Raw genomic sequence first — 24,093 nt, forward strand, 5'->3', positions numbered from 1 at the left:
GATCCTCCTTTAATTTTTTATATGCAATTTTGGTCCTCCTAATTATTATTTTTACAACTTTGATCTTCTCATTTTAAAAATTTTACAATTTCAATTTATTCTTCAATTTTGTATATGTTTTATTTGATCAAATTGAACCCAAAACCTAACATATTCACTTATAATACCATTAAAAATAAATTTAATTACTTGAAATGCAAAAATTTTAAGAAAAAAATGTATACAAAAGTAATGGTTGAACCAAAATTAGGGATTTCTAAAATAAGAAAAACAAAATTGCAAAAAAAAAAAGAAAATCAAAATTACAATTTATCTTTTATAATATAAAAAAGTATACTATTTTGTTATTATTGTAGTTTTGTGACGTATTATTACATGCTAAAAATGAATGCAAAAGTTTCACTACATCATGACACAATAGACAGGAAATTGGAGATATAGGGTGAATTCAAAGGTAACTAAGTTAAAAGTTTAGTTATAAGATGAAAATAAAGCATGAGAGACAGTGTTGCTAGCATTCTTTAACCAGAGAAATGCAACACCATTCTATAGTTAGATAGAAATTAGTCTTATACTTTGTTATGGATTTAGAAAAATAATTATTTTTTAAAAATAAATTAAATCAACCATACAGTTAAAGATATAAATATAATACTCCTCATGGAATTTATAAATGATACAAAACAGCAGTATTAAACGGGTTTTAGTGGAAAGAAAGTGGGGGCGGAAACTAAAACTTCTAAGATTGAATGATCACATAACTTTTATTATGTCAAAAAAGTATAAATTAATTTTATTTTTTTAATTAGGACATTTTTGATCGAAAATTAATAATTAATTCTTTGAGATATCAATATTTATTTAAAGAAATAGTCTCTGTCAATCGTATTAATATTCATTTAAAGAAATAATATATGTGAATCATGTCACACCACCATGATAAAAGTTAACTTTGTTTTTTACTTCCTTTTGCCCATAACAGCATATGAACAAACTTAGCAAATGAATAAAGTAAGGGTAGTGTCTTTTTCAGATAGTTGTTGCGTTCAGTTTTCTTTTATCTGCAGCAAACGCTTTCTTTATTGCTGTTAGAAAAGAAATGTGGAATATCATTTGTTTGTTTTGTTGATAGAAATAAGAAATTCTTGATAATAGATAGAGGCAGTGGTGTAGGAGCAAAATAAATACGAAACATCGTGTAAGAAGCTAATAAAAAAAATTATTTGGTCCACAATCCAAATGGATTCGGTGCCAACATAGAACGGCCACACTAAACTAAGGGCCCACCGCTATACCAAAGCAAAATGGTTTTTGCTACACTACCTTTTTCCCCTACTGTAGGAGTCTTTAATTTTGTAATTATTATTTCCAAATTACCATTATTCAAATAAATAAAATGAGTATACTTAAAAAAATAATAAATTTTTTTTATTTATAAAAATCAAAGTACAATACCAAAAAAAATTACAACAATTCATATCATACACATTATTTAACCAACTGAATTAGATTTGATTAAATAAAATAAGTATGATATTGTTTAGTTTAGAATTTTAATTTTAAAATGTATTTTTTTTTCTTCAAAATATTGATTCTAAAAATTTGATTTATAAAGTCTCTTTTAGAGTTTTTTAAAAGTTTATATATTACTTCTGAAAAAAAAAATAGAAATAGATTCTAGGATTAAATTTTCAAAAATAATTTATAAATAAACTTTAACCCTAATTCCATCTTTACCGAGTTGAATTTCTTTCTGGTACAATAATCAAATGTTACCAATTAACATGTTATGTTAGCATATACATGAATCCATCATTTTTGTTTACTATTAACAAATGCTAGCAATTAATATGTTGTTAGTGATGAGATTTGAACTCATCACTTCTCACACCAGCCCTTTTGTTTTTCTTTCAAACTATTAAACCACCTTATGACTCTTCTTTGTCGCGTTGAGTATAAAGGATAGTGATGTTGAAAAAAAGTAGTGCAGAAAGTAAAACCCCCAGTACAAAATACTACTTGCTAATCTAATGGATTCCTTTGACTGCCAGTAGAAGAAAAAACAAAGCCCACGCAATTTTCTAAATGAATTTCTTTTTTTTTTCTCAAGCGACTTTTGGAATCGTTTACTAAACAGGTTTTTACCTTGATGGCCTTTAATCCAACTCAATATATTAAACTAAACAATTTTATTTAAAGGTGATTATTTTATTTGCAATTTTAATATAAATTATTTTCTAATCTTATTATATATAAATTATATTTTCTGTTTTGAACACCACCTCTAATTTATTCTATTGTTTTTTTTTTTTTACCAATCTTATAAATTCTAATAAACGAATGCAATACAGAGTAGTCGTTTGAGAAGTCATTATCTTCTACAACGTGCATGATTGATGTCGATTGAGAACGCAAATTTGGAAGGGAAAGAAAGAATGAATTCACGCATTCATTAGAAATCAATCCCAAGCTTTTATACATGAAAAAATAGCCTTTCAGCTAGAGTACCATTCATGTCTAATAACTTTGATCGGATCTTGATGACGAACCATTAATCGCGAAGCTACGAATTGACTACGATATTGCACAACATAATAGACATCAAACCCTGTAATTGTTATATATAAGAGACGACCAACACCAACAAGCCTAAGATAGTTGGAAATATCAAAGAAAGGTTCACTATTCACATGTATATTCGATCTTTTGAGTTTTAATCACGAGGGTGGAACATGACTTTGTAGCTAACAAGTTGATATATTATCTAGTAATAGACATTTGTTTATGTTCATGTAGCTACATCATGCCTAGGATTTAGGAGATCCAATTCAAAAGCATTCAAGTACGTACGTATGTGTAATATGTTTATTCACATGTTAAGGGTTAGATTATATACCTTCATATCCCATTGGATCCCAATATTCTAGGGATAATTTTTCATAGCTGATTTAATCATTTATCTTGACACCCCGGATGTGCCCTGGTGGGTTGTTGCAAAAGAGTTGTGCAATGGAGCTATAGTAAGGTGTTCAAGGCTCAATCGGCATTTGAAGTCAGTATCCATATGAGGAGGGATGAAAACACATTATTTAGCATACTCCTTTAAATATATTTTCTTTAATTAGTTAAAATTTATTGAAAACTATAAAATAGAAAAGAGAGAGAGAGAGAGTCATTAAATATAATGTGAAATCACCAATTTTTGTCATTTTTAATAAATTTCAATTAATGAGAAAGAATATTTTTCTCGCATTTTTCATTCATTTTATGATTGAATGATCGATCGGTCTATAATTATTGGGATACAGTCCCTCAATTTCAAGTGAGTAAACATGAAGACACTAAGAGTTTTAAAGAATTGATCGATCTACAATAGGTGGGGTACAATTTATATTTTAAATATAATATTATTTAGTGGTGCACAACTTGCCAAAACTAATGTAGTGATGTAGGGCAAACTAAGATGTAAATGGGTTGAGATACTCTTCTATCCATATTTAATATATATTTTTTTGTTATAAAAAAAATACATTATATCCATCAAAATAAAATAATAAAGTATCAATTAGTTTCTTTTTTAGATAAGTCAAGATATCTATTAACCTAAAGTTAAAGATTAATTCCAAAATACTAAAATTCGTTTAAGAGGTTGATCAACATATATTTTTTCATATGCACGAATCAAAGATCATGCTTATAACTCATGCTTTAAGAGATATGATTATCTATCAATCATACTGTACCATGTTGGTAAGTATCAATTAATTTTTAATTTTCATGAAACTTTATAAATTTAATGTAATTTATAAAAAAAATTACTTTGCATTCGATGGTTAAATTGTTAAAATTTGTATTTTATATAAAAAAAATAAGTGATGTAAAGTGAAAAAATTTGACATTGAATGAGTTAATTAGTAATAATTTTGATACTTCAATCTAACAATTTTTAATTGATTTAACCTATAAAAATCTAAACCAATATATTATTTTACCTCGAATCCTGTCACATCTACCCAATGGGTGCCGCTTCCATTACATCCACCCGTTTGAGTTTCTATAGCTTTTCATAGAATCCTAAGTAATAATCATTGCAATAACCATTACTAACTTTTGTCATCTTTTTTATTTCTATAGCCCTAGATGTCTCTGTCAAAAATAAAAAAGCAATATGTTAATGACGATAGGCATATATATGGTTGGTTGGTTTATTTTTTTGTGATTTCTTTTTCACTTTCTACTTCAGCCAATGATGAAAAGCAAATGAAAAACGGAGCGTAGGAAATGTTGAAATGGAATGTGTGGGATGGGGATAAGTTGCTGAGTAAGGGTATATGAGTGTAAAATTTAGGTCAAATTATCATTGAACGGACTTGGTTATACCTTCTATTTTTTTTTATTTTTTTTTACAGAACCTTAGTTATACTTTATTAAACTTGTTATTTTTACATACAAGATTCACACCTACAACTTTACAAAATCGAAATGAGCCGAATGTTAAGTGAGTGTGATAATATGGTTCATCGTGCTAACTTATTTATTTCCTTTTTTAGTTTTCATTTTTATTATATAATAAAATAAAAGAATTTACCTCTTATTCAATTATACATTATTATGTACGATATTGTTAATTTATGTAATACTTATTTTAAATGTTATAATTATAGTGATTTTTAATTAGAGAGTGATTTTTAATTGATTTATAATATAAAAAAATATATTTAATTATATCACAATTAAATTCAAAATAAAAAGTAAATTTTAAAGTCTAAAAAATTGAAAGAACTGTTTTATATTAATTATAAAAAATGAAAAATTAATGTTTTGTGCTTAAATATAATATAAATAAATCAATTAAAAGGATAAAAATTATTTTTTAAAAACTAAGTTGAAGTTTAAAATAGAAAATAGAAAATATAACAAAATTTCTTTTAATTTAATGTAATTTTACAATTATTTATATATTGAAAACTTAATTATATTCTTAATCTTTGAAAATATGATCTTTCCTAAAACTACTCTATTTATTTATATTTATTAAAAAAATTAAATATTATTTAATTTTAGTACCTAAAATATCTTAGCATAAAATTAAAAACACATTCTTTTTTTTTTATCAAAAGTAAAGATTAGAATAAAAAAATTAAGAGGAACTCATTCTAAAAAGTACCATATTTTCAAAACTCCAAAACACATTTGAATTTTAATATAATGATAACATTGGTATTTTATATTCAATATTAACACTCACGGACATTAAGTGAGCTGAACCGTTTTTTATTCAGTATTTACTTTTTCATTTAACTGCACAAATAAAAAATATTGATAAATAAATAAATTTGTAACATTTTTAATATTTTTATTTCTGTTTATTTATTGATTTAAAATTTATATATATAATCTGAAAAATAATATATATCTATATATATAAACTTAAATTTATAATTAAAAAAATTAAATAAAATATGAGGATGCAGAGTTAATTAGAAAATTAATAAATAAAAATATAATTCATAAAATTAATACAATGATATAAAGCCCATATATATAAATAATTAATTGAATAAGAAAACCTCTTGCGTCAGGAACAACAGTTAATAATTCAAATTAATTAATGTATATTACAAGAGTCTAAAACAGTGGTCTCAGTATAAAAAAATTAAAAACTCAGATTAATGTCTTGTACTTTTGCTATAGAGAGAAAAATGGATTAAAATGAAATGAGCAAGCTTTATAAAAAAAAAATAATAAAAGAAAAAGTAAAATGAACAAGAGGTAGAGTAGAATGATTGAATGAGTGCCACATTCGATAGATATTTTCACAATCCTTCCATCACATCAACTCTCACCCGTTGATCGTCATTTGACCATCATTTAAAATCTCATCCAACGGCAAACAAACTCCAGAAAGCGTACATTTTAGAACATACCAGAAAACCCCTATCATCACTCCAGTGATAAAAACGACGTCGACGTGGGAAAAGATCCTCAACGCAAACGGATTAGACGCGTCGTGAGATCGTGACACGTGGACGGTGGATGTTTCACACTCTCTCCCCTCAACCGCTTTATAAATTGGGGTCGTGGCTTCTCCTTGAAACTCGTTCTAGTGTGTGATTGTTTGTTGTTGTAACTCGTTCTTCTTCTTTTGTTGTTCTGTGTTTGTGTTTGTTTTTTCTCTCACCTGAAAATGTCTTGCTGCGGTGGTAACTGTGGTTGCGGAAGCTCCTGCAAGTGCGGCAACGGCTGCGGAGGGTAAGATTTTCGTTGTAACACTGTTTTTTTCTTGGGAAAATAGAGTTTTTCCGGGAAAATTTTCTTTTTGGATTTTTAATTGTTATTATGGTTACCCTTTTGGTTCAATTGCATGAAAAAACTATGCTTTGTTTATTTTCTTGCATGGGGGGGGGGGGGGAGATTCTGATCACCTGAACCTTTGTTTTGCTTTTACAGAACATGTCGATTTTTTTTTTTCTTTTCATGGGATGGTTTTCTGGGGTGTTATGCTTGGCTTTTTGGGTACCCTTTTTGGTGAATTTTATAAGAAAAAGATAACGTTTTTTGTTTTTTTTTCTCTTACAGGGTTTTACACGAGTTTAAATTCTGTTCACTTTGGGGATCTGTTTTACTTGTGTAAAGATGGCCATGTTTCGATTTTGATTTGGTTTTAGGGTACCCTTTTTGTTAAACTGTGCTTCTTAGAAGCTCGCTGAGGTTTTTATTTTCAGGGGAAAATGTTTCTGAGAGATGAATTCACTTGGTCATGTTTGGATATAATCATATAAAAAATTGTTCACTTTTAAGAAGAGAGAGACACAATTTTCACATGAGATGTTCATGTGAAAATTTATCATAAGAAGCTTCTATACCTTTTGTGTTTGTGTTATGTAAATTTTCACTAAAACGTGTTTTCTTTTTCTACTTGTTCTGCAGCTGCAAGATGTACCCAGACTTGAGCTACACTGAGTCAACCACCACCGAGACCTTGGTCATGGGAGTGGCACCTGTTAAGGCTCAATTTGAGGGTGCTGAAATGGGTGTGCCCGCTGAGAACGATGGCTGCAAATGTGGACCAAACTGCTCCTGCAACCCCTGCACTTGCAAGTGAGGTGTTGGGAGAGCAAGCTTCAAGCAGAGATAGCCCTTAATTAGGAATAATGATAAACTATTAATGTGTAGCTAAAAACTTATGTATTATGTCTGTGATGGTTTTCGTGCACTCTGGTGTTTTGTGTTAAACAAACATCCTTAGAATAAAGTGGTCATGTCTTGCCTTTCAGCAAGTTCAAGTGTTTTGGACTTGTGATGGGTGTGTTAAGCTCATGGTTGCTTCTTTTTTTTTTTTTTTTTAATGTTTGGTAATTGGTCGCTTCTGTATAAAGTTCGGCTAATCTGAATTATGAATCTCTGCTTATAATATTAAATACTATTACTGGAAGAAAGTGGCTAGTTTTTTTTGTTTGTTTTCTTTGCCATAATATGCGATTTTCCTCTTTGTCTGTTACAAGTTTCTCAATTGAAGTCGAGGGTGCGAAACTTCGGCATGGTGGCAAAGTGGCATTAGATGATAAATTGCATTTATTGAATCGATGTGAGTATTTAAGAACAGCGAAGTAACAGCATTTAATATTGTAAAAAAAAAAGTAAGAGCGATTAATGGTTAAGTTCTTAAATTCATTTTCGGTGGTGCTACAATTTCTTATGAATTTCAATAAAGAATTCACAAGGATTATTTTGTAGTATAAAAGTTAAAAATATTCTAAAAATTATTTTATGGTCAAATTGCATAAAGTTAAAAATTTCATAAACAACTCTAGTTGAAAATATTCTAAAAATGTTACGTTGAGTGGATAAAATGGGTAATTTTTCTTTAGAGGTAACATGCAATTTTTTTAGAAAAACAATGCATTCTCTCAAAAACACATGCTGAGGTCATTGTTGGTCCCCTTCTACTTTTGCTAAAGACTCATCAAGATTGTGAGTTTCAGTTCCATGTGCGTGCTTTGACTTGGCTAGTATGGTGATGGTCATGGATACGTGTAAACAGACTCTGTACAGTAGTTTCCCCCCTACAATCTTCATTCTCAGACTTCAATAATTTGTTTGCTTATATTTCAACTTCCTTTTCCTTTTCATTTGACTACTTAATCAATACTTATAGTATTTATATATTCTCTCGTTCTCTCTCTGAGTGTTTACACTTCTTATGCGTGTGAAACCTTTTTCTTTTTTCACAATTCCTATCTGATTCAACGTCTAATCATGGATGGATTGCAAAATTTTGTAATAGCATACCTGTATCAAAGAAAATGTGTAGATAAGAAATATTTTTTAGCTTTAAGAAAGTAATCCGGAATAAAGTTATGATTATTTTATTTATTTATATTTAGATAAAGTTAATTACTACAAATTATAAGAAAAGGAATTATTTTCAGTTATTGAAATAAATATTTTTAATAGCATTTTATAAATGATTCGAGCATTTGTATAAATACACAAAATTTTAAAAGAAAAAATCATTAAAATGCGAACGAATTGAACTTCCCCTTTAAAAAGAAGCAAGGGATGGCATTTTGATCATCTAAAGGAGTTGACAAGCAATTCTGTGGAGAATAATTTGCTGTCCACTTTATAGGAGTGAGATTTCTTGGTTGAGAATATTGAAAAGGAGACTTTTTTAGTTTTTTTAATATTAGAAAACTTAACAATTTAATATTTTTAAAAATAAAAATAATAAATAAATTTGATGTGGGATCAATTTATTTTTACTCTGTCTAATAAATTTCTCTTAAATTTAATTGTAGATTAAAATATTTTATCATATATATTATATTTATAAAAGATATTCTGTATATTATATTTATAAATTATATTAATTTAAAGAATTAAATATAATTTTGATCCACCTATTTTATTTAATCCGTAAATTATATTCATATTTTAAAAAAATTATAATTTTTGTATCCTTATTTTAGAAAATTTGAAGTTTTAGTGTAATATTCAATTATCTATATTTTATTATAATTAATTAAATTATTTCTTTATGATACTTTAAATGAATATGTTAAGTTTAAGATTTAATTGGACTAAAATAAATTTAATTGGACTAAAATAAATAAAAGGTAAGCAAAATTGAGGATTTAACAAAAGTTATAAAATTTGAATCAAATGTGTATGTATTGAATTAGGGGAGGACATTGCGGATTTTTAAAAAATAATAAGATGAAATATCTCTATTTTAAAATAATGGGATCAAAATTATAGATTAAGTAAAATAAAAGGATGAAAATTATATTTAAATTTAATTTAAAATTATTTAATATTCTATTCATAAAATAATATTGCTTTGATTATATTCATACAATTATTAAATTTTGGTAAATTTAATATAAGCAATATAATATATTATTATAAGTTAATTATTAGATTAATGGAACCAATTTTTATATTAAGTTATTGGTCATGCAAAAATTAATTTAACTTATATTAATATTAACTCATCTTAAATTATACAATGTATATTAATTTTTAGTAGTTATCGTAAACGTTTAAAATTTAGCAATATGATTAACTATCAATACATGTACTGTTAAATCATCAACATAAAATCAATGAACTTAATAAATATTAATAATTAAGGAAAGAATCATATTTGTTGTATATAATTTATTGGATAATTTTATTCTTAAATTACTTCATAAATTTTTATTATTCTCCTTTAAATAATAACTGTTTTACGAAATAAGATTTAGATTAGGAGTTGCTTAAAAAAACTATTATTTTGATGTATTATATATGATTTTAAGTTCCTTAAAATTTGAAAAAATTACCTGTATAAATAATTATTATTTATGAGTTGCTTAACTCTGTAGAGAAATAAAATATTTATGAGTAAAACAATTTATTTATAGAAATATTCATTAGAAAGAAAATTAATTAAGTTATTTACAAATTGAGTTAGTTAAATAATAATAATAATAATAATAATAATAATAATAATAATAATAATAATTTATTTATTTATTGAAAAAAAAAAAAACTGAAGTCTTCGAGTCTCATCCACCGGAGAATGCATCAGCAGCAGCATGCATTATTGACATGGTCCGCATGAAAATCAGAGGATGATGATTGACAAAATACACTATGCAGTTTTTGTTCCTATCCTTAGATAGCTGACTCGTCTTGTTGACGATGAAATCATGAAAACGATGTTTTTGACAAATTGATTTATGCTTTAACTGTAGTGTTAATGCCTAGAAATATAATTTTACTGTGTCTTCGGATAACTCTATAATGATATGGAAAAGGAAATAATTGAATAATATTTACTTTTTAATTAACTTTACAAATGATTTAATTGTAAATGAAAGTAGTTGATGTTAGTCAAATAATGAGTTAGTTTTAACTTCATTAGTAATGTGCATTGTGAACAATTATAAATCATTGAGAATTTTCTCGATCCAGTGAAAAATTAATTTATATGGTGGTGGTTAAGGTTCAAATTCCACAAATAATAATATAAACGATTGTCATATTGATTGAAGTTTAATGGTGGAGATGTTAAAGTTATTCAATTATAAATTATTCGTGATATAATTTTTAAGATAATTTTATAAAAGTTAATAAATTAATAAATTTATTATTTATGATTAGATGATCCTCTGTGGCCTCCTTTTATGTTGATAGACCAAATGAAGAAAAATGTTTAGTGTACATTTTCATTTAGGAGTATTAGGAGATAGAAAGAAAAGAAAGGAAAAGAAAAAGAAAAAGGGACAAAAATGATAAGCTTAATAAATGATACCATAGCTTTCAAGAAATAAATGATATGACAGAAAAAGAAAATTAGATAGTAGATATAATAAGTGATATTGTAAGAAAGGGAAAAAATTAAAAAAATAAGATAAAAGAACTTAGTATATAAATATAATCTTTACTTAATTTTATTAGTGTTTTTGCAAGCAAGAAGAGATATTTCCACTAATAATGGTTGACACAAGTAGCGGTTTGTGTTCCTTAATCAAATGATCTAGGTTCAAATTCTAATTTTAGGCATGAAATAAATCATGTTGAGAAAAAAAAAATACCAATCTTGTATGCATTTATGGTCCCCAATAAAGATTACTAACTACGTTCAACAGGATTATTTCGTACTAATATCATGATGAGAAAAAAAAATATTTCGTTCAAGTTAGTTTGTAAAGGATGCTGATGGGATTGAGAGTCGTGCAATTAGGCTTTAGGGATATAAGATCATCTTTAGTGATAGAAGTAGAACTCATTTTGGGTTCTTACCTCATTTTTTGTGGATTATATATGTCCACTTCAAATTCAAGACCTCACGCTATTTTTTGCTTTGACGGTAAAATTAAAATGAGTAGTTCTTTCCTTAATTTTTGCGTGCATTTCTTCTTATTATTTTTTTTCAATTTCTCTCACATGGATACACCCCCACTCCCTTACTTTACCTTCTACTTGTGATCTTCTTTGATCTGTTGAAGGGCTTCTATCGTCGGTGCATCTTCAGATATGCTTCGTTCCAACAAGAAAAATGCCTCATCCATGTTGAGATGGATCCAGATCTGGAACCTCTGCGTGTCTTGCTCTCAGTGAGAAGAGAATACAACAATAGAGAGAATAAGGTCACAATCTGTCGTGATATCATATTTGGAACCTTTTAGTGTTCGAAGATTACTAGTGACGGCTGTCACGACTACCTTGAATTATTTTCATGTATTTTTTTTAAAAAAAAAATTCATTTATTATTTTAATTCTTTTTGTTGATGAATTGTTGTTGTTTTTGGATTGGATTTGATTTTCATTTGTTGTTCTTCCTTTGCCTCTTCATTTCATTGTATTGCCTTTCAATGTCGTTACACGATGGCCTTAGAGCTTCTTTAATGCTAGGTTTTGGGGATAGATCTTAAGTTGAAGATTTGATCTTCCCCCGATCCAGCAATAAAGCATTCCTCAAGATCTCCACTGTGTAGATCCAGTTCTTGGGGAAGAATGGTGTAGATCCGCACAATTTTAAAAAAATAATATCATTGGGTGACAGTAATGGTAAAACGTGGGAGGGAGAAGAATAGTTGGAATGCAACAACAGAACGAAATGAAGAAGAAGAAAAAAAAAACAAATCAACAAAAAAAAATACCGGAAAGGGGGAGGGGGCCACGCACGGAGGGTAAAAGGAAGGTGGAATTTTCAATTCTATTACCAAAAATTCTAAAAAATAAATTATAAAGAAATGAAACACGAGCAAGAAAGGGAAGTAGAGACCACTCAATAAATGAAATTGCTACTAAAGGCTTTGTTCTCTTTTTAGTTATTTGATAATTATCCGATTTGAGTTATGGAGTTATAAATATGAGGAGTTTTTTTTTTTCAAAAAGAAAATACGAAAGAAAAATACTTAAGTCGTAGTTTAATTGATTTGATGATTTTATTGATATATTTGACATCATAATTTTCTACATACATTTAATTTTTTATTTTCTCGAGTTGTACAGGGATAAAACTTCTTATACGTTTCTAGGGGGTGCATTATTCATCTATCTTTATCCCAATGAGTTGTTTATCGAATCATTACAATCGATGTTCGATCCAGAAGAGAGGAAAGAAATCTTCAGAAAGTGGGTTTTTATGATCCAATAAAGAATCAAACATATTTAAATATTCTTGTTATTTTATATTTCATTTAATGAGGCGCTCAACCTACATGACTTGTTCAGGATATTTCAAAAAGGGTTGGTGTTTTTATGAAACTTAGCTCGAATCAACAAACAAATGAAGAAGTGAGGGAGGGGGGGACCAATCCGAGGAGAGAGAGGGAAGAAGAAGAAAAGTGGGGAAGAGAAGAAGAAAAGTGAGGAGAGGGAGGAAGATGGACATGGGAGAGGAAGAAAGGTCAAGAGAAGAGGGGAAGTGATCGTTGCCTGTGGGTAATATTTTATTTTATTTAATAAATATTTAAAGAAAATATTTAAAAAGTGGGGGCCCATGTGGAATCTACTAAAGTTATTTAAGATCCTAAAATGAGATCTATCACCAAAGGAAAAAATGAGAGAGATCTTAAGAGATCTTCAATCTTACGTGACGCGGTGAGATCTACCAAAAAGTGATCTAAGATACTAATTTAAAATCTCCCACTAAAGATTCTCTGATAATTTTTTTTAAGTTGTTCACAATTCTTATGTAAGATCCGTTCTTATATCGTGGAGATACCAGCTACATCTCTGGTACTGGATCTTAATAAAATTATTCATTCTCAACCTAAACCATCTATAACATTTGTATTATCCATGGCATTTGAACCTCAAAATTCATTTATACAAATTGATTATGTTTCCTTTGAGTTAAGAAAATTAGCAATAAAATTCACCAATGAATTCATTTGGGATTTTGTATATTTGATAACTAAGTAAATGAAAACTAGGTAACCAGTTGCTAATGTTATCCTAAAAAAAAAGTTGCTAATATTAATTACCACTATTATAATCTAGGATGTGTTGACGTATAAAACAAGATAAGATAGGAAATGAACACATTACATAAAGGTAGCATCTATTAAAAAAAGATTAGATGATAAAGCATACTTCATAAATCATTTTAGTTAACTTTTTTTATTTGACTAATTTATTAATTTATTTGACCTTGATCAATGATCCACGAGTTTATGTTTATCGTATCAGTTATACTTGGTTCTTTTCAAATGTTACATCAAGTAGCATTTGAATATGTACTACCATAGCAATTAATTGCCACCGAAAAAGGAAAAAGAAAATATCACTTGAATATACAAGTCCCAGTAAGAAGAATATGTATAAGGTAAAATTGTAAATTTAGTTCTTCTATTTATCTCATAATTCAAGTTTGGTCTTTCTATAATTTATTTTACGAATTTAGTTTCCTAGTTTTTTACAATCTCGTTATTCCAATCTTTAATCCCGAAATTGGATGTTGACTGTTAATTGCTTACCTTGACCAGGACATGTCGCGATTTTATTGGAAGTTGACGTTAATTAGGTGCACAAAATTAACATCCAATAAACGCTCGACACGTGTCAGTCAACGTCCAATAAAAGCACGACATGTGGTGGTCAACGTTGGTAAGTAACAGTCAACTTCCAATTTTGAGGTTGGAGACTGAAATAATAGAATTACAAAAAACTGGGAGACTAAATTCGTGAATTAAATTATAGAGAGATCAAAATTGAATTCTGAGACAAATAGGATGATCAAATTTTTAATTTTGTCTATGTACAAACACATTATAAACTCTTTATTCGCAGGTAGATGGTTATATAAAGAAAAACCCTACTAAAAAGAACTCAAATGTAAAAGTATTTTATTTTATAAAAAAATTGCCTCATGATAGAACATCATGGCATCGTTTGATCAATTATTGTAAAGCCTACCTAATAGATTAAAAAAAGAAACTTTGGTTGTTTATACATATTGGTATTGTCATATTGATGCAAGTCTATATTTCTTATTCCATCTCAACATAAAATGTATTTGTTTTCAGACGAAGGATTAGAGTGCACAAGTAAAATAATTTGGATACCATGCTAAAGTTTTATTTTAGTTGTTGGATATATTATTTTTTGATTAAAGGCCAAGGTTTTTTTTTGTTTTTTTCCTCATTTTTTCACTTTGTCACTTTATCCTCATTTCTCCCAAGTCCAACCCACCAGTAACAATTGTGCAATGACGACGAAACCATCGCAATGACAACATCAAATGAAGCCAACGACAACGACATGTAGCAATGGCAAAACCACTACAACAACAACGACGAAACCACCATGAAATACCAAGAAATCCACAACCAACCAAGAAATCCTTCATCTGGCTCCTCAACAACAAAACAACAACTCAAACAATGAGCACCACCGCGAACTCCTATACGTTGCCCTCTACCTCCTCATTTGGGCCAAGGCCTCCAACCTCCGCTTCCTCCCCGAATGCATCACTTACATTGGTCGAACAAAGGAATTCCATATATAGATCTGTCTCAAATGAACCCAGTTTGCCGATGAAGGCAAACAACGGGAGAATGAAGGCCAACATGATTTGGTCCACCGCCAAGGAGGGAGGTGGAGAGAAAAAGTTAATTCTCGTTTCGAGGAAGAAGAGAGATCAACATAGAGGATGGGGTTTTCCAAAGGGACAAATTGGAAAAAGAAAGAAAAAAAGAAAAATTTTGACGGTAGATTCAAAGTTTAGGGATATCTAACGGTCCATAAAACTTTGGACTTTAGTATGGTGCCCAAGTTGTTTCACTTGTGCATAGGCATGATAATGGGTAGGGTCCTATAGTACACATTCTCATACCCATGTTTAAAAATAATATCCATATCCGATCTCATACCTATTGAATACCTATATACCCATCTCACACCCATAACTTGTACTTTACTTATGTATAAGGTTAATAATTATAAATCAATAAAAAAATTAATTACAATAATTACTACAATTATTGTAAAAATCCATTCTTAAATAATCCAAACATAACAATAAAAACACACACATTATATTAAAAAGAAACAAACATGACATTGGTTTGTCGAAACTCAAACTATAAATAAAAAAATTACAAATAATCATCTAATATAGTGAATGTTAATAGTTAATGTTCTAATTGCTTAACAAAACTCTAATTAAGCTTGGACATCATGTGGTGACGTTACTCTCCAAGACTTCTTAAAAAAGAATATGTTAAAACTAATTATCTTACAATTATATGTTATAATTAAAAAAACACACAATTAGATAAGATATTTGACATCATCATTAGAATCAACTCCTCCATATTTTTGCAAAAGTTTATCTCTCAAGTCTATATATTGTTTTGGTCAATTAATACCAATAAAAAAAAAAGAAAATGAAATGAAGACTAATGATTAGACAATAAAAAACAATAAATAAACTACAATAGAAGATAAAACATCTCTAATTGAATAAGTAAAATACTACAATGTTCATTATCTTGTTGCTTATTTTTGTTGACTCCTTGGCAAGCATACCAAGTTGCACAAGTAGTATAAAACAATAAGACCAAGTATTGAATTCCAGATGGACTATACTTGTACTCAGAGTTATATGTATATCTAACGATTAAGCAATTGGTGACTCAAATCGAATTTTGTTCATTGATTAACTACAAGTATACATTAAAAGGAATTAACTACAAAGCAAGGAACATGAAGGTTAAGAAAACAAATGCTCGAAGTTGTGAGATAGTGTTGTCATGAGTTAAGGAACGTGTTAGGGTCTCCGCTTGCCAGAACTTCTCTTGATGTAATCTCAATAGATTTTTCTCTTTTAACATTAATATAATTATTACCTGCATCTACTAGTCTATTCTAACAAGATCCATCGAGTGAAAGAATCTAAATCACTTACTATTGCTCCCAATCCCTTGGTGATTGATTACTAAATGATTTGCATTAAGAGTATAGATGCATGAACAGACTAAAGAAAACCACTTTATCCCCTGATATGACTCGCTTTAGATATTCTTCCAAAGTTCTTAGCATACCAACATTTTCCTATATTTATATCCCAAAATAGTACATAAAGAAGGATGATCAAACCATAAGTATGTGAATAAGCACAGAGATGAATAATAATAACATTATATTAAAAGATAGTTTAAAATCATTAATCAAAGAGAGTTTGGTTTGTAGAGCTCCCAACAACGGGTGGTTTTAGCCTCTCATTGTCATGAAAGACTTACAAATATAAAAGTGGGATGAAAGGAAAGAAAATGAAAGAGAAATATCGGTCAGAGATCCAAAAATAGATTTTCCTTGCATTGGCTTCTTTGCTTTCCTCTGTTTCTTTTGTTTCTTTGTTTCTAAGGAAACAAATGTTTCCCTTTTTTTTATATGTTTCACCAACTGATTGGCCAATCAAAACTCTCTTGTGCACTTAGCGCGACACTCGCGCTAAGCGCGCATGTCTAGTTGGATCAAGTGGTTACACACTAAGGGCAGGATGTGCACTTGCTCATGGCAGCTGTCTTCCAAAGTGACTTCTTGCGTTAAGCGGTTTGCTTGGGTTGAGCGGTTCTGACTTGCTGAGCGAGGAGGTTGCACTGAGCGCGACACTTCAGTTCATGAATCCTCTTCCAGGCCTCTGCTACAACTCTACACAAAATATAACAAGAATTACTCTAAAAATCATTAACTTAGCATCTTCTAGATGAAAACTTAGAAGTTAAGTTTCTATTGTTTTAACACAAAATAAACAATAAAAGAGAAGAAAATGAGATAATTGCTATGTGATTTCAATATACAAATAAAGTATGCATAACACTTATCAATGTCTCCAAAGTAAACTCATGAAGCCTAGAGCGATGAGGGCTCAACAACCTACCTCCCATACTAAAAGTTATTTTGCAACAACAATTGAGATTGGGATTGTCAAAACATCCATAGCCATTTTCTACATAATTGAATACTTGATCCCATTTGTTTTCCACTATCCAAGAGTGTCAAATGTAACACTCCTAAGGAAAACTTTCTCTTCCAAGTAGAGATCAATTTCAGAATTTGTTTGTCTCAATTGTATCATTCACAAATGAGTCATAATCACTAAGAAAATTGCTAACATTTAGATTATCCAAGTTTAAATCAATATCATTTGCATGTGAAGTTGAATTTTTCACTATTCCCTTAGTCTTAGCTTGATACTCTTCAAACAATAAGAGCAAAATTTTTTGATAGTTTTTTTTTTATCATTATGCCTTGATATTGTTAATTTCAATTGAAGATGCACTTCATAAAGCTTAGGGTAAAAGTACTCCAACAACTTCAATTTATATCTTGAACCTAAAATAATAGCAATTTGCATCTTCCATACATGTGTGGGCGGGACGGTTTGGATACTATAGTACCCATACCCACATAAATTTACGGGTATATATCTATCATGTACCCAACTCTAATATTGTGGGTAATTATCATTTCTGCTTGCGAATATTTTTATGGGTATATGGGCGGGACGGTTTGGATAGGCAAATTGCTCAAACTAGGTCCCTTTTAGAAACTAATTCCCAAAAGGGGGCTGTTTTGAAACTTTTTCCAAGGGGGATCTGTTTCTGAAGGGGACTCGCTAGTGGAGTTGGCGAGTTGCTGTCCACGTGGCGGGTCCCGCCACTCGTACTGACGAAATGCTTTTTTACGGAAAAATTTTTTTTAACTTCAAACGGGTATAACTTTTGATAGGAATGTCTATTTGAGGTCCATAATATGTCAAAATGCTCGAAATTGAATAAAGAATCCCTTGGCAAATTCCCGGAGGGGATTTGATCAACTCATTTTCCCAAAAAATGGATGTAAGATTCAACCACCCATTTTTTTAATCTTAAATCCTATTTTTGAGCTACTTAGAGGCATTTTTTGGGAAAATGAGTTGACCAGATCCCCTTCGGGAATTTGCCAAGGGATTCTTCATTCAATTTCGAGCATTTTGACATATTATGAGCCTCAAACAGACATTCCTATCAAAAGTTATACCCGTTTGAAGTTAAAAAAAAAATTTCCGTAAAAAAGCATTTTGCCAGTACGAGTGGCGGGACCCGCCACGTGGACAGCAACTCGCCAACTCCACTGACGAGTCCCCTTCAGAAACAGACCCCCCTTGGAAAAAGTTTCAAAATAGCCCCCTTTTAGGAATTAGTTTCTAAAAGGGACCTAGTTTGAGCAATTTGCCGTTTGGATACTATAGTACCCATACCCACATAAATTTACGGGTATATATCTATCATGTACCCAACTCTAATATTGTGGGTAATTATAATTTCTGCCTGCGAATATTTTTATGGGTACTAGTAGGGTTGAGGTACACTGTCATCCTAATTGTACACCCTAACCACCATCTTGTTTTCAACTGAACCATGAGAAGGATTCATGTATGACCTACCTCTACCTGCCCACCAAAAGCATTAGAGATTGGCGCTTCTCATTGAAGTTACTTTATTTTCAAAGTTTTGTATGTTGTCATTTTTATTGCAATTTTGTGGGAGGCAAATAGGTAGAAATAATTGACAGGGATCACACTTTTTCAATGATGAGTAAAATATTGTGATTAATTACAACATACAAGAACACAAAGCAAACTGAATAGATTGCTAGCTCTAGCTGCGGCAATGGTACAATGATAATAAATTGAAAAGAATAAAAATCACACTTTATAGACTAAATTTAAAAGAGCTGAGAATGGACTTCAACCGAGTATTGAATCTTCAGCTTTATCTTCAAATAGCGTTTTTGCAGCTTTTGTGAACAAGTTATGGGCCTGCAAAAAGTGGTAAAAGTTATAATTTTGTTTACACTTTTTAGAAGCAAAATTTCAGCTAATATAACTTGCTTCTATAATATACCTGCTTGGAAGAGAGGCCTATCTTCTCCAAATCATTTAACTACAAAATACCAAAACCAAAGCAATCACAAAAAGCATTATGCTAACTTAATTCAGTATCTGTAAATATTCTTTATACTGACCGATTTTAGGGGACTTTCTTCTCTAAGGTCTATTATGTATTCTGCCATTTTCTCTCCTATACCCTGAAGGAATTGAATACCAAAAATTACAAAATGAACAAAAATAAAAGATGGATGCAATTAAACGAAAAAAAGGGAAGAGTCAGATAATGAAATAGGTCTTCATATGGAGCATTTTGTGACAACTCAGCATGTACCTTTAACTCTAGTAGCTCCTCTCTGCATTTAGGAATTGAACTCAATGTTAAGACACCTTATTGTTCACGACTAGATATACTTTAGAAAGTAGTAAAATACAAAGGAGAGTGTTTGCTTTACCTGCTTGCATTATTCAAGAAATCAATGTATTCTTGAACTAGACAGTTCTGCACATTAAAAAATTGATGATGTGAGCATGGTGGTTCAGAAAGTCCTTTTGTTTGTGGAGTGGAGTCAGATAACCTGCATTACCTTCAGTGTAGAACTTCGTGTGCTGAATTTGCCAAGTGGAGTGTCATTCTTTTGTGCCCCTTTATTAGTGGAGCAGGTTGCCAGAAAAGGTGTTTGTGATTCAAGGGGTTTCTCATTACCATTGATGTTGATGGGGGAGAGGGCTTTTCTTAATGGACTTTGTGCTGCATCTTTACCATCAATAGTAATTGAGTCCACTCCCTTGCTCAATGACTCAACTAGATATAAAGACATGTTGATTCAAAGCTTTAGAAAGCAAATGATGAGACTATACCAAATGAACCAAACAGATTTTCCCTATTTTATTGTCAAATAATGCAACTAAATTCAGGAATTTCACAAAGTAGTGGCATACCAGGTAGACTTTTGTATGATTTCCTTGCAGCCTTATTGGCATCATGCTCAGTCTCTTTCTTATCATTGTCCTTGACACCAGATGGTGCATTCTGCAGAGCATTGAGTATTATTATATTCAAGTAAGATGCAAAGGTTTCTTCACTGTGAAAATTCAAAAAGTTATGAAGAAAGCAGTTCCTTGTTGGACTTTTTTTGCTTCTTTTGATAATGCCTGTCTTTTTCAGTATGAAAGACGTTGAATATGGGTTATTGAACCTGTTAGTAATGTATTGCACTTTTGATACTAACTTACCTCCATGCATGAATGAAAAGAGCCTTCAACATCTAGTAAATTTCCAAAAGCTACAGCAAAGGCCCTGCTTACTCAGTAAAACAGATAGCAGTTAGTAACGTAAAGTCAATGAGAAAATAATTTTCTGTAATTATGTATGCAAGAATAGTCACCTTTCATTAGTATGTTGAGCATCTAGGTTGGCAGTTTTCCCCCACTTCTTCACTGAACTGTTAAAGGTAATGGATCTCTTAGCAGGAGTAACAATAGAACTGGGTGTTTTTTTTGGAAGTGGAGAATTTAATGGCCCAAGTCTTTGTGCACTCTTTGTTTTGCCTTTTGATTCTAGCCAAGCTCTCAATTTTGCTTCCATGTCAACTTTAACTTTTGGGGTCTCTTGTTTGTGACCTGAAGGCACAAAATTAGAGACATGCCTTGATCGAGCAGCTAAACTAACAGTATGAACAGATTCCTGGTATTCTCCTGGATTCTGAAATCAAAATAGAAAAGGACTTCAATAAATACCATAGTTACAAAGTGAAGTAAACTAATAAGCAATTCTTAGTCACTCCTGCGGTTGAACAAGGAATCTTCAACTAATAAATCTCTTACTCAAGCTCTTTGTTGCTATGTATCTAAAAATCTAGTGGACTAAAATGAGAATTCTCTAGCTTTACCAGGCAAGCAATCATCAGTGCACGACTTGTTCCGCCTAGAGAGTCCTGCAATATACGGGTCAATTTACTTTCTCGGTAGGGTACCCTTGTTTTATTGTTGTTCAATGCATATATCACATTTGACAGCGCAAACAATGACTGATTTATCTTGGCACTCTCTTGGAGACGAATCCCTTCATTACATGTCCTTCTGTTATCTTCATTACCTGTTTCAATCTAAAAACACATAAGCATATAACCACAAGTGCTTGCAAGACATCTAATACCAATTGAGTATGGAAGTAACCTGCCAAGTCTATGAGATTCAACTTTCCACATGCAACAGTTCCTGTGCCATCAGCAGAAAGAGTGGACACAGATATCACAAGCACTCCATGACTCCTACTAGAGACATCATTGAGGCCTGTATGTGCAACTTTGCGTCTCTGAACTCCACAAGAGAAAACATCTTGAAATTCAGACATTGTGTTTATAGGGACCTGAGATAGTCCCCGGAGGTGAATTTGCCCGTCTTTGTCATCCCAAACTGAAATCTCCTTCGCTTTGACCTCCAAGAGGTCATAGCATCGGTCCATGTAGACCTCATAGTATGAGATCTGTGCTGTGCTGCCAGTCCTCTGGCAAATAGACAGGATCATGGACATTGCCCGTGGCATCAAGCCAGGTTGTTCCTCGGTTCCCTGCAACACCAAGCATCAGTTCATCTGAAGTACACAACACAACAAAGTAAAAAACTTCAAAAATAATAAAAAGAAAATTTATATACAAGCATGTTAAAACTTAAAATTTACCACAAGATACCACAAATTTAAACATAGAAAATGCCCCTAACCCTCACCCTCTTAACTCTAAATGTGTGTTTGGTTCTGCATCAAAGCCCAAAATGTGGATAAAAAAAAGGTGAAAATCAGAAGCTATGTGATGTGTATTAAAAATGTAAAAAATCAGAAGCTATATGAACTGGCTTATACCATGGGCGTGCCTATTGTCTTTGGCGATGAAAAACCAAACAGGGTATAAGTTCACATTTACAAGTAGGTACCACAAATTTAAAGAATCTAAGAGTGGATACGCTATTTTGAATACTCACATAAAACCCATAATCATGGTTTTAAATTGCATTTCATGACCATGACAATTGCAGCTGCTATATTGTAGTTTTGAGATCTCTACATCACACATTCAACCGCAATTCAAAACCATTCCCATAATAGTTAGTTGTTAGACTAAATGTTCAGAAAAATATAACCATGACCCTATGTTATTATTGTTAAACCACATGACACTAATCCTAAATCCTCATTCATAACTCAAATTTAGATTTTGTTAAAAAAATCAAACTAATTCATATATCTAGACTAATGTTCAGAAGAAATAACCAGGATCTATGTTGTTATTTACTTGTTGCTAAATCTCATGATACTAATCCCAAATCCTCTTGACTCAATTTAGAATTTACTAAAAATACCAAACTAATTCACATATCTAGGCCAAAAAATGTCTAAGAAAGAAAATATACTACAACCAGGGTATGACACATTGACATTGCAAAGCTCCCACCACAACCGTGACCGCATTTTAAAACCCTGACAACAACAAAGCGAAGATCACACTCACACCTGCATGGTGTATGTCTTCCCACTGCCGGTAGCCCCATAAGCAAACACCGTGGAATTGCATCCGCTGAACATTCCCGGAATCAAGGGGCTCACTTCTCCGCAGAATATCTGGCCCACATTGTTATCTTCTTGCCCAAAGAAAGAGTCCAACAGGTAGCACTCGTTCCGGCTAAGGCACGCAAAACCAAAAACACAAAAACAGAAACAGTGAGAACCCCACATGGCCAAAACCAAAATTCACCCACAGAAAAACCCAAAGGTGGAAACTTTATGAGACCTGGTTAGTGGGTCTTTGAGATAAACGGTAACCTCGTCCTGCGGAGATTCGAAATCTTGGTCCAGGACGGAGATGCACGAAACAACGCCGTTTCTTGATGAGGTTTCGTGTGCGAGGAAGGGCCTGACTCTGACGATGACCCTCACCTTAGAAACTGAAATTGGGGCGTTCGGGAGTTTCTTGGGGGTGCAAGATTTGATGGGCTTTTGAGTAGCAGCCATTGAAGACAGAAAAAAAGGTTCAGATTTTGAGACAGATTGATGAGAATTGCTGAAGATTTTAATGTAGGGTGAAATCAAAGTTTGAGATTATTAGACAGAGAGGGAGAGAGGGTGGTGGGAGGGGTTTTTGAAAACACTACCGTTGGGTTTGTAGAGTGGATTTGAGAGGCACTTTTCATTTGAATTTGACTATCATGGACTATGGTCCCCGTTGTGGGATCCACATAGTACTCAATTTTAAAAAGATATTTATATGAAGGGTAATAACTCAATTTTAGGAAGATATTAGTATGCAACCCGTACGCATGCATGGGTTGTTTATTAAGTTACTTTGTGAATTTTTTTTAATTGCAATATAGACTTAAAATTAAATTCAGAAATAGGTGGATATCGTTTAAAATAAAATATAAATAGCTTTTTAAAAAGCATAAATGTTTGAGAAAGGAAGTAACACAATGAATAAAAACTGGTGGAATGAATAACAAATAAATTAGACTAATTAAGTGGGACAAATGTTACACAGTAATTAGCCCTGAAAATGTGGAATCATGGGTAATTTGTTGGAATTGTTCCTTATAGTTGTTTGGTCTATGAGATATTGGGTTTATAACCCACAACAGTAGGCATCACGGGAGGGAAAAGGAAGGAACAAAGTAAAAATCGCAAAACTAAACATCGCAAAAACCGCAAAAAGATATTGTGAGGTGGA

At 31.0% G+C, this 24,093-nt stretch overlaps 2 protein-coding genes across 2 annotated transcripts; one reads left to right on the forward strand and one right to left on the reverse strand.

Annotated features, from left to right (window-relative positions):
- Window positions 1-6,081: 6,081 nt before the first annotated feature.
- Window positions 6,082-7,446, forward strand: LOC114396474 (metallothionein-like protein 2). Its single transcript, XM_028358466.1, has 2 exons — window positions 6,082-6,252; window positions 6,931-7,446. The coding sequence occupies exons 1-2, from the start codon at window positions 6,188-6,190 to the stop codon at window positions 7,103-7,105; spliced, it is 240 nt and encodes a 79-aa protein (XP_028214267.1). The 5' UTR covers window positions 6,082-6,187; the 3' UTR covers window positions 7,106-7,446.
- An 11,593-nt stretch (window positions 7,447-19,039) lies between these two features.
- On the reverse strand, window positions 19,040-23,555 carry LOC114395356 (kinesin-like protein KIN-10B). Its single transcript, XM_028357113.1, has 13 exons — window positions 23,164-23,555; window positions 22,887-23,055; window positions 21,554-21,947; window positions 21,268-21,473; window positions 20,764-21,080; window positions 20,612-20,675; window positions 20,318-20,408; window positions 19,963-20,180; window positions 19,831-19,877; window positions 19,710-19,731; window positions 19,513-19,575; window positions 19,392-19,430; window positions 19,040-19,306 (listed from the first exon to the last, which is right to left on the reverse strand). The coding sequence occupies exons 1-13, from the start codon at window positions 23,382-23,384 to the stop codon at window positions 19,235-19,237; spliced, it is 1,923 nt and encodes a 640-aa protein (XP_028212914.1). The 5' UTR covers window positions 23,385-23,555; the 3' UTR covers window positions 19,040-19,234.
- Between the last annotated feature and the right edge of the window lie 538 nt (window positions 23,556-24,093).

Source organism: Glycine soja, chromosome 18 (assembly GCF_004193775.1).
Source record: "Glycine soja cultivar W05 chromosome 18, ASM419377v2, whole genome shotgun sequence".
Taxonomy (NCBI): Eukaryota; Viridiplantae; Streptophyta; class Magnoliopsida; order Fabales; family Fabaceae; genus Glycine; species Glycine soja.

Coding starts and splice junctions, on each gene's coding strand:
- LOC114396474 (XM_028358466.1), top strand. CDS start 6,188: ATGTCTTGCTGCGGTGGTAACTGTGGTTGCGGAAGCTCCTGCAAGTGC. Junction 6,253..6,930: donor TGCGGCAACGGCTGCGGAGG/GTAAGATTTTCG, acceptor CTTGTTCTGCAG/CTGCAAGATGTACCCAGACT.
- LOC114395356 (XM_028357113.1), bottom strand. CDS start 23,384: ATGGCTGCTACTCAAAAGCCCATCAAATCTTGCACCCCCAAGAAACTC. Junction 21,948..22,886: donor GGAAGACATACACCATGCAG/GTGTGAGTGTGA, acceptor TTGGTGTTGCAG/GGAACCGAGGAACAACCTGG. Junction 20,676..20,763: donor GCTCAACATACTAATGAAAG/GTGACTATTCTT, acceptor CTGAGTAAGCAG/GGCCTTTGCTGTAGCTTTTG.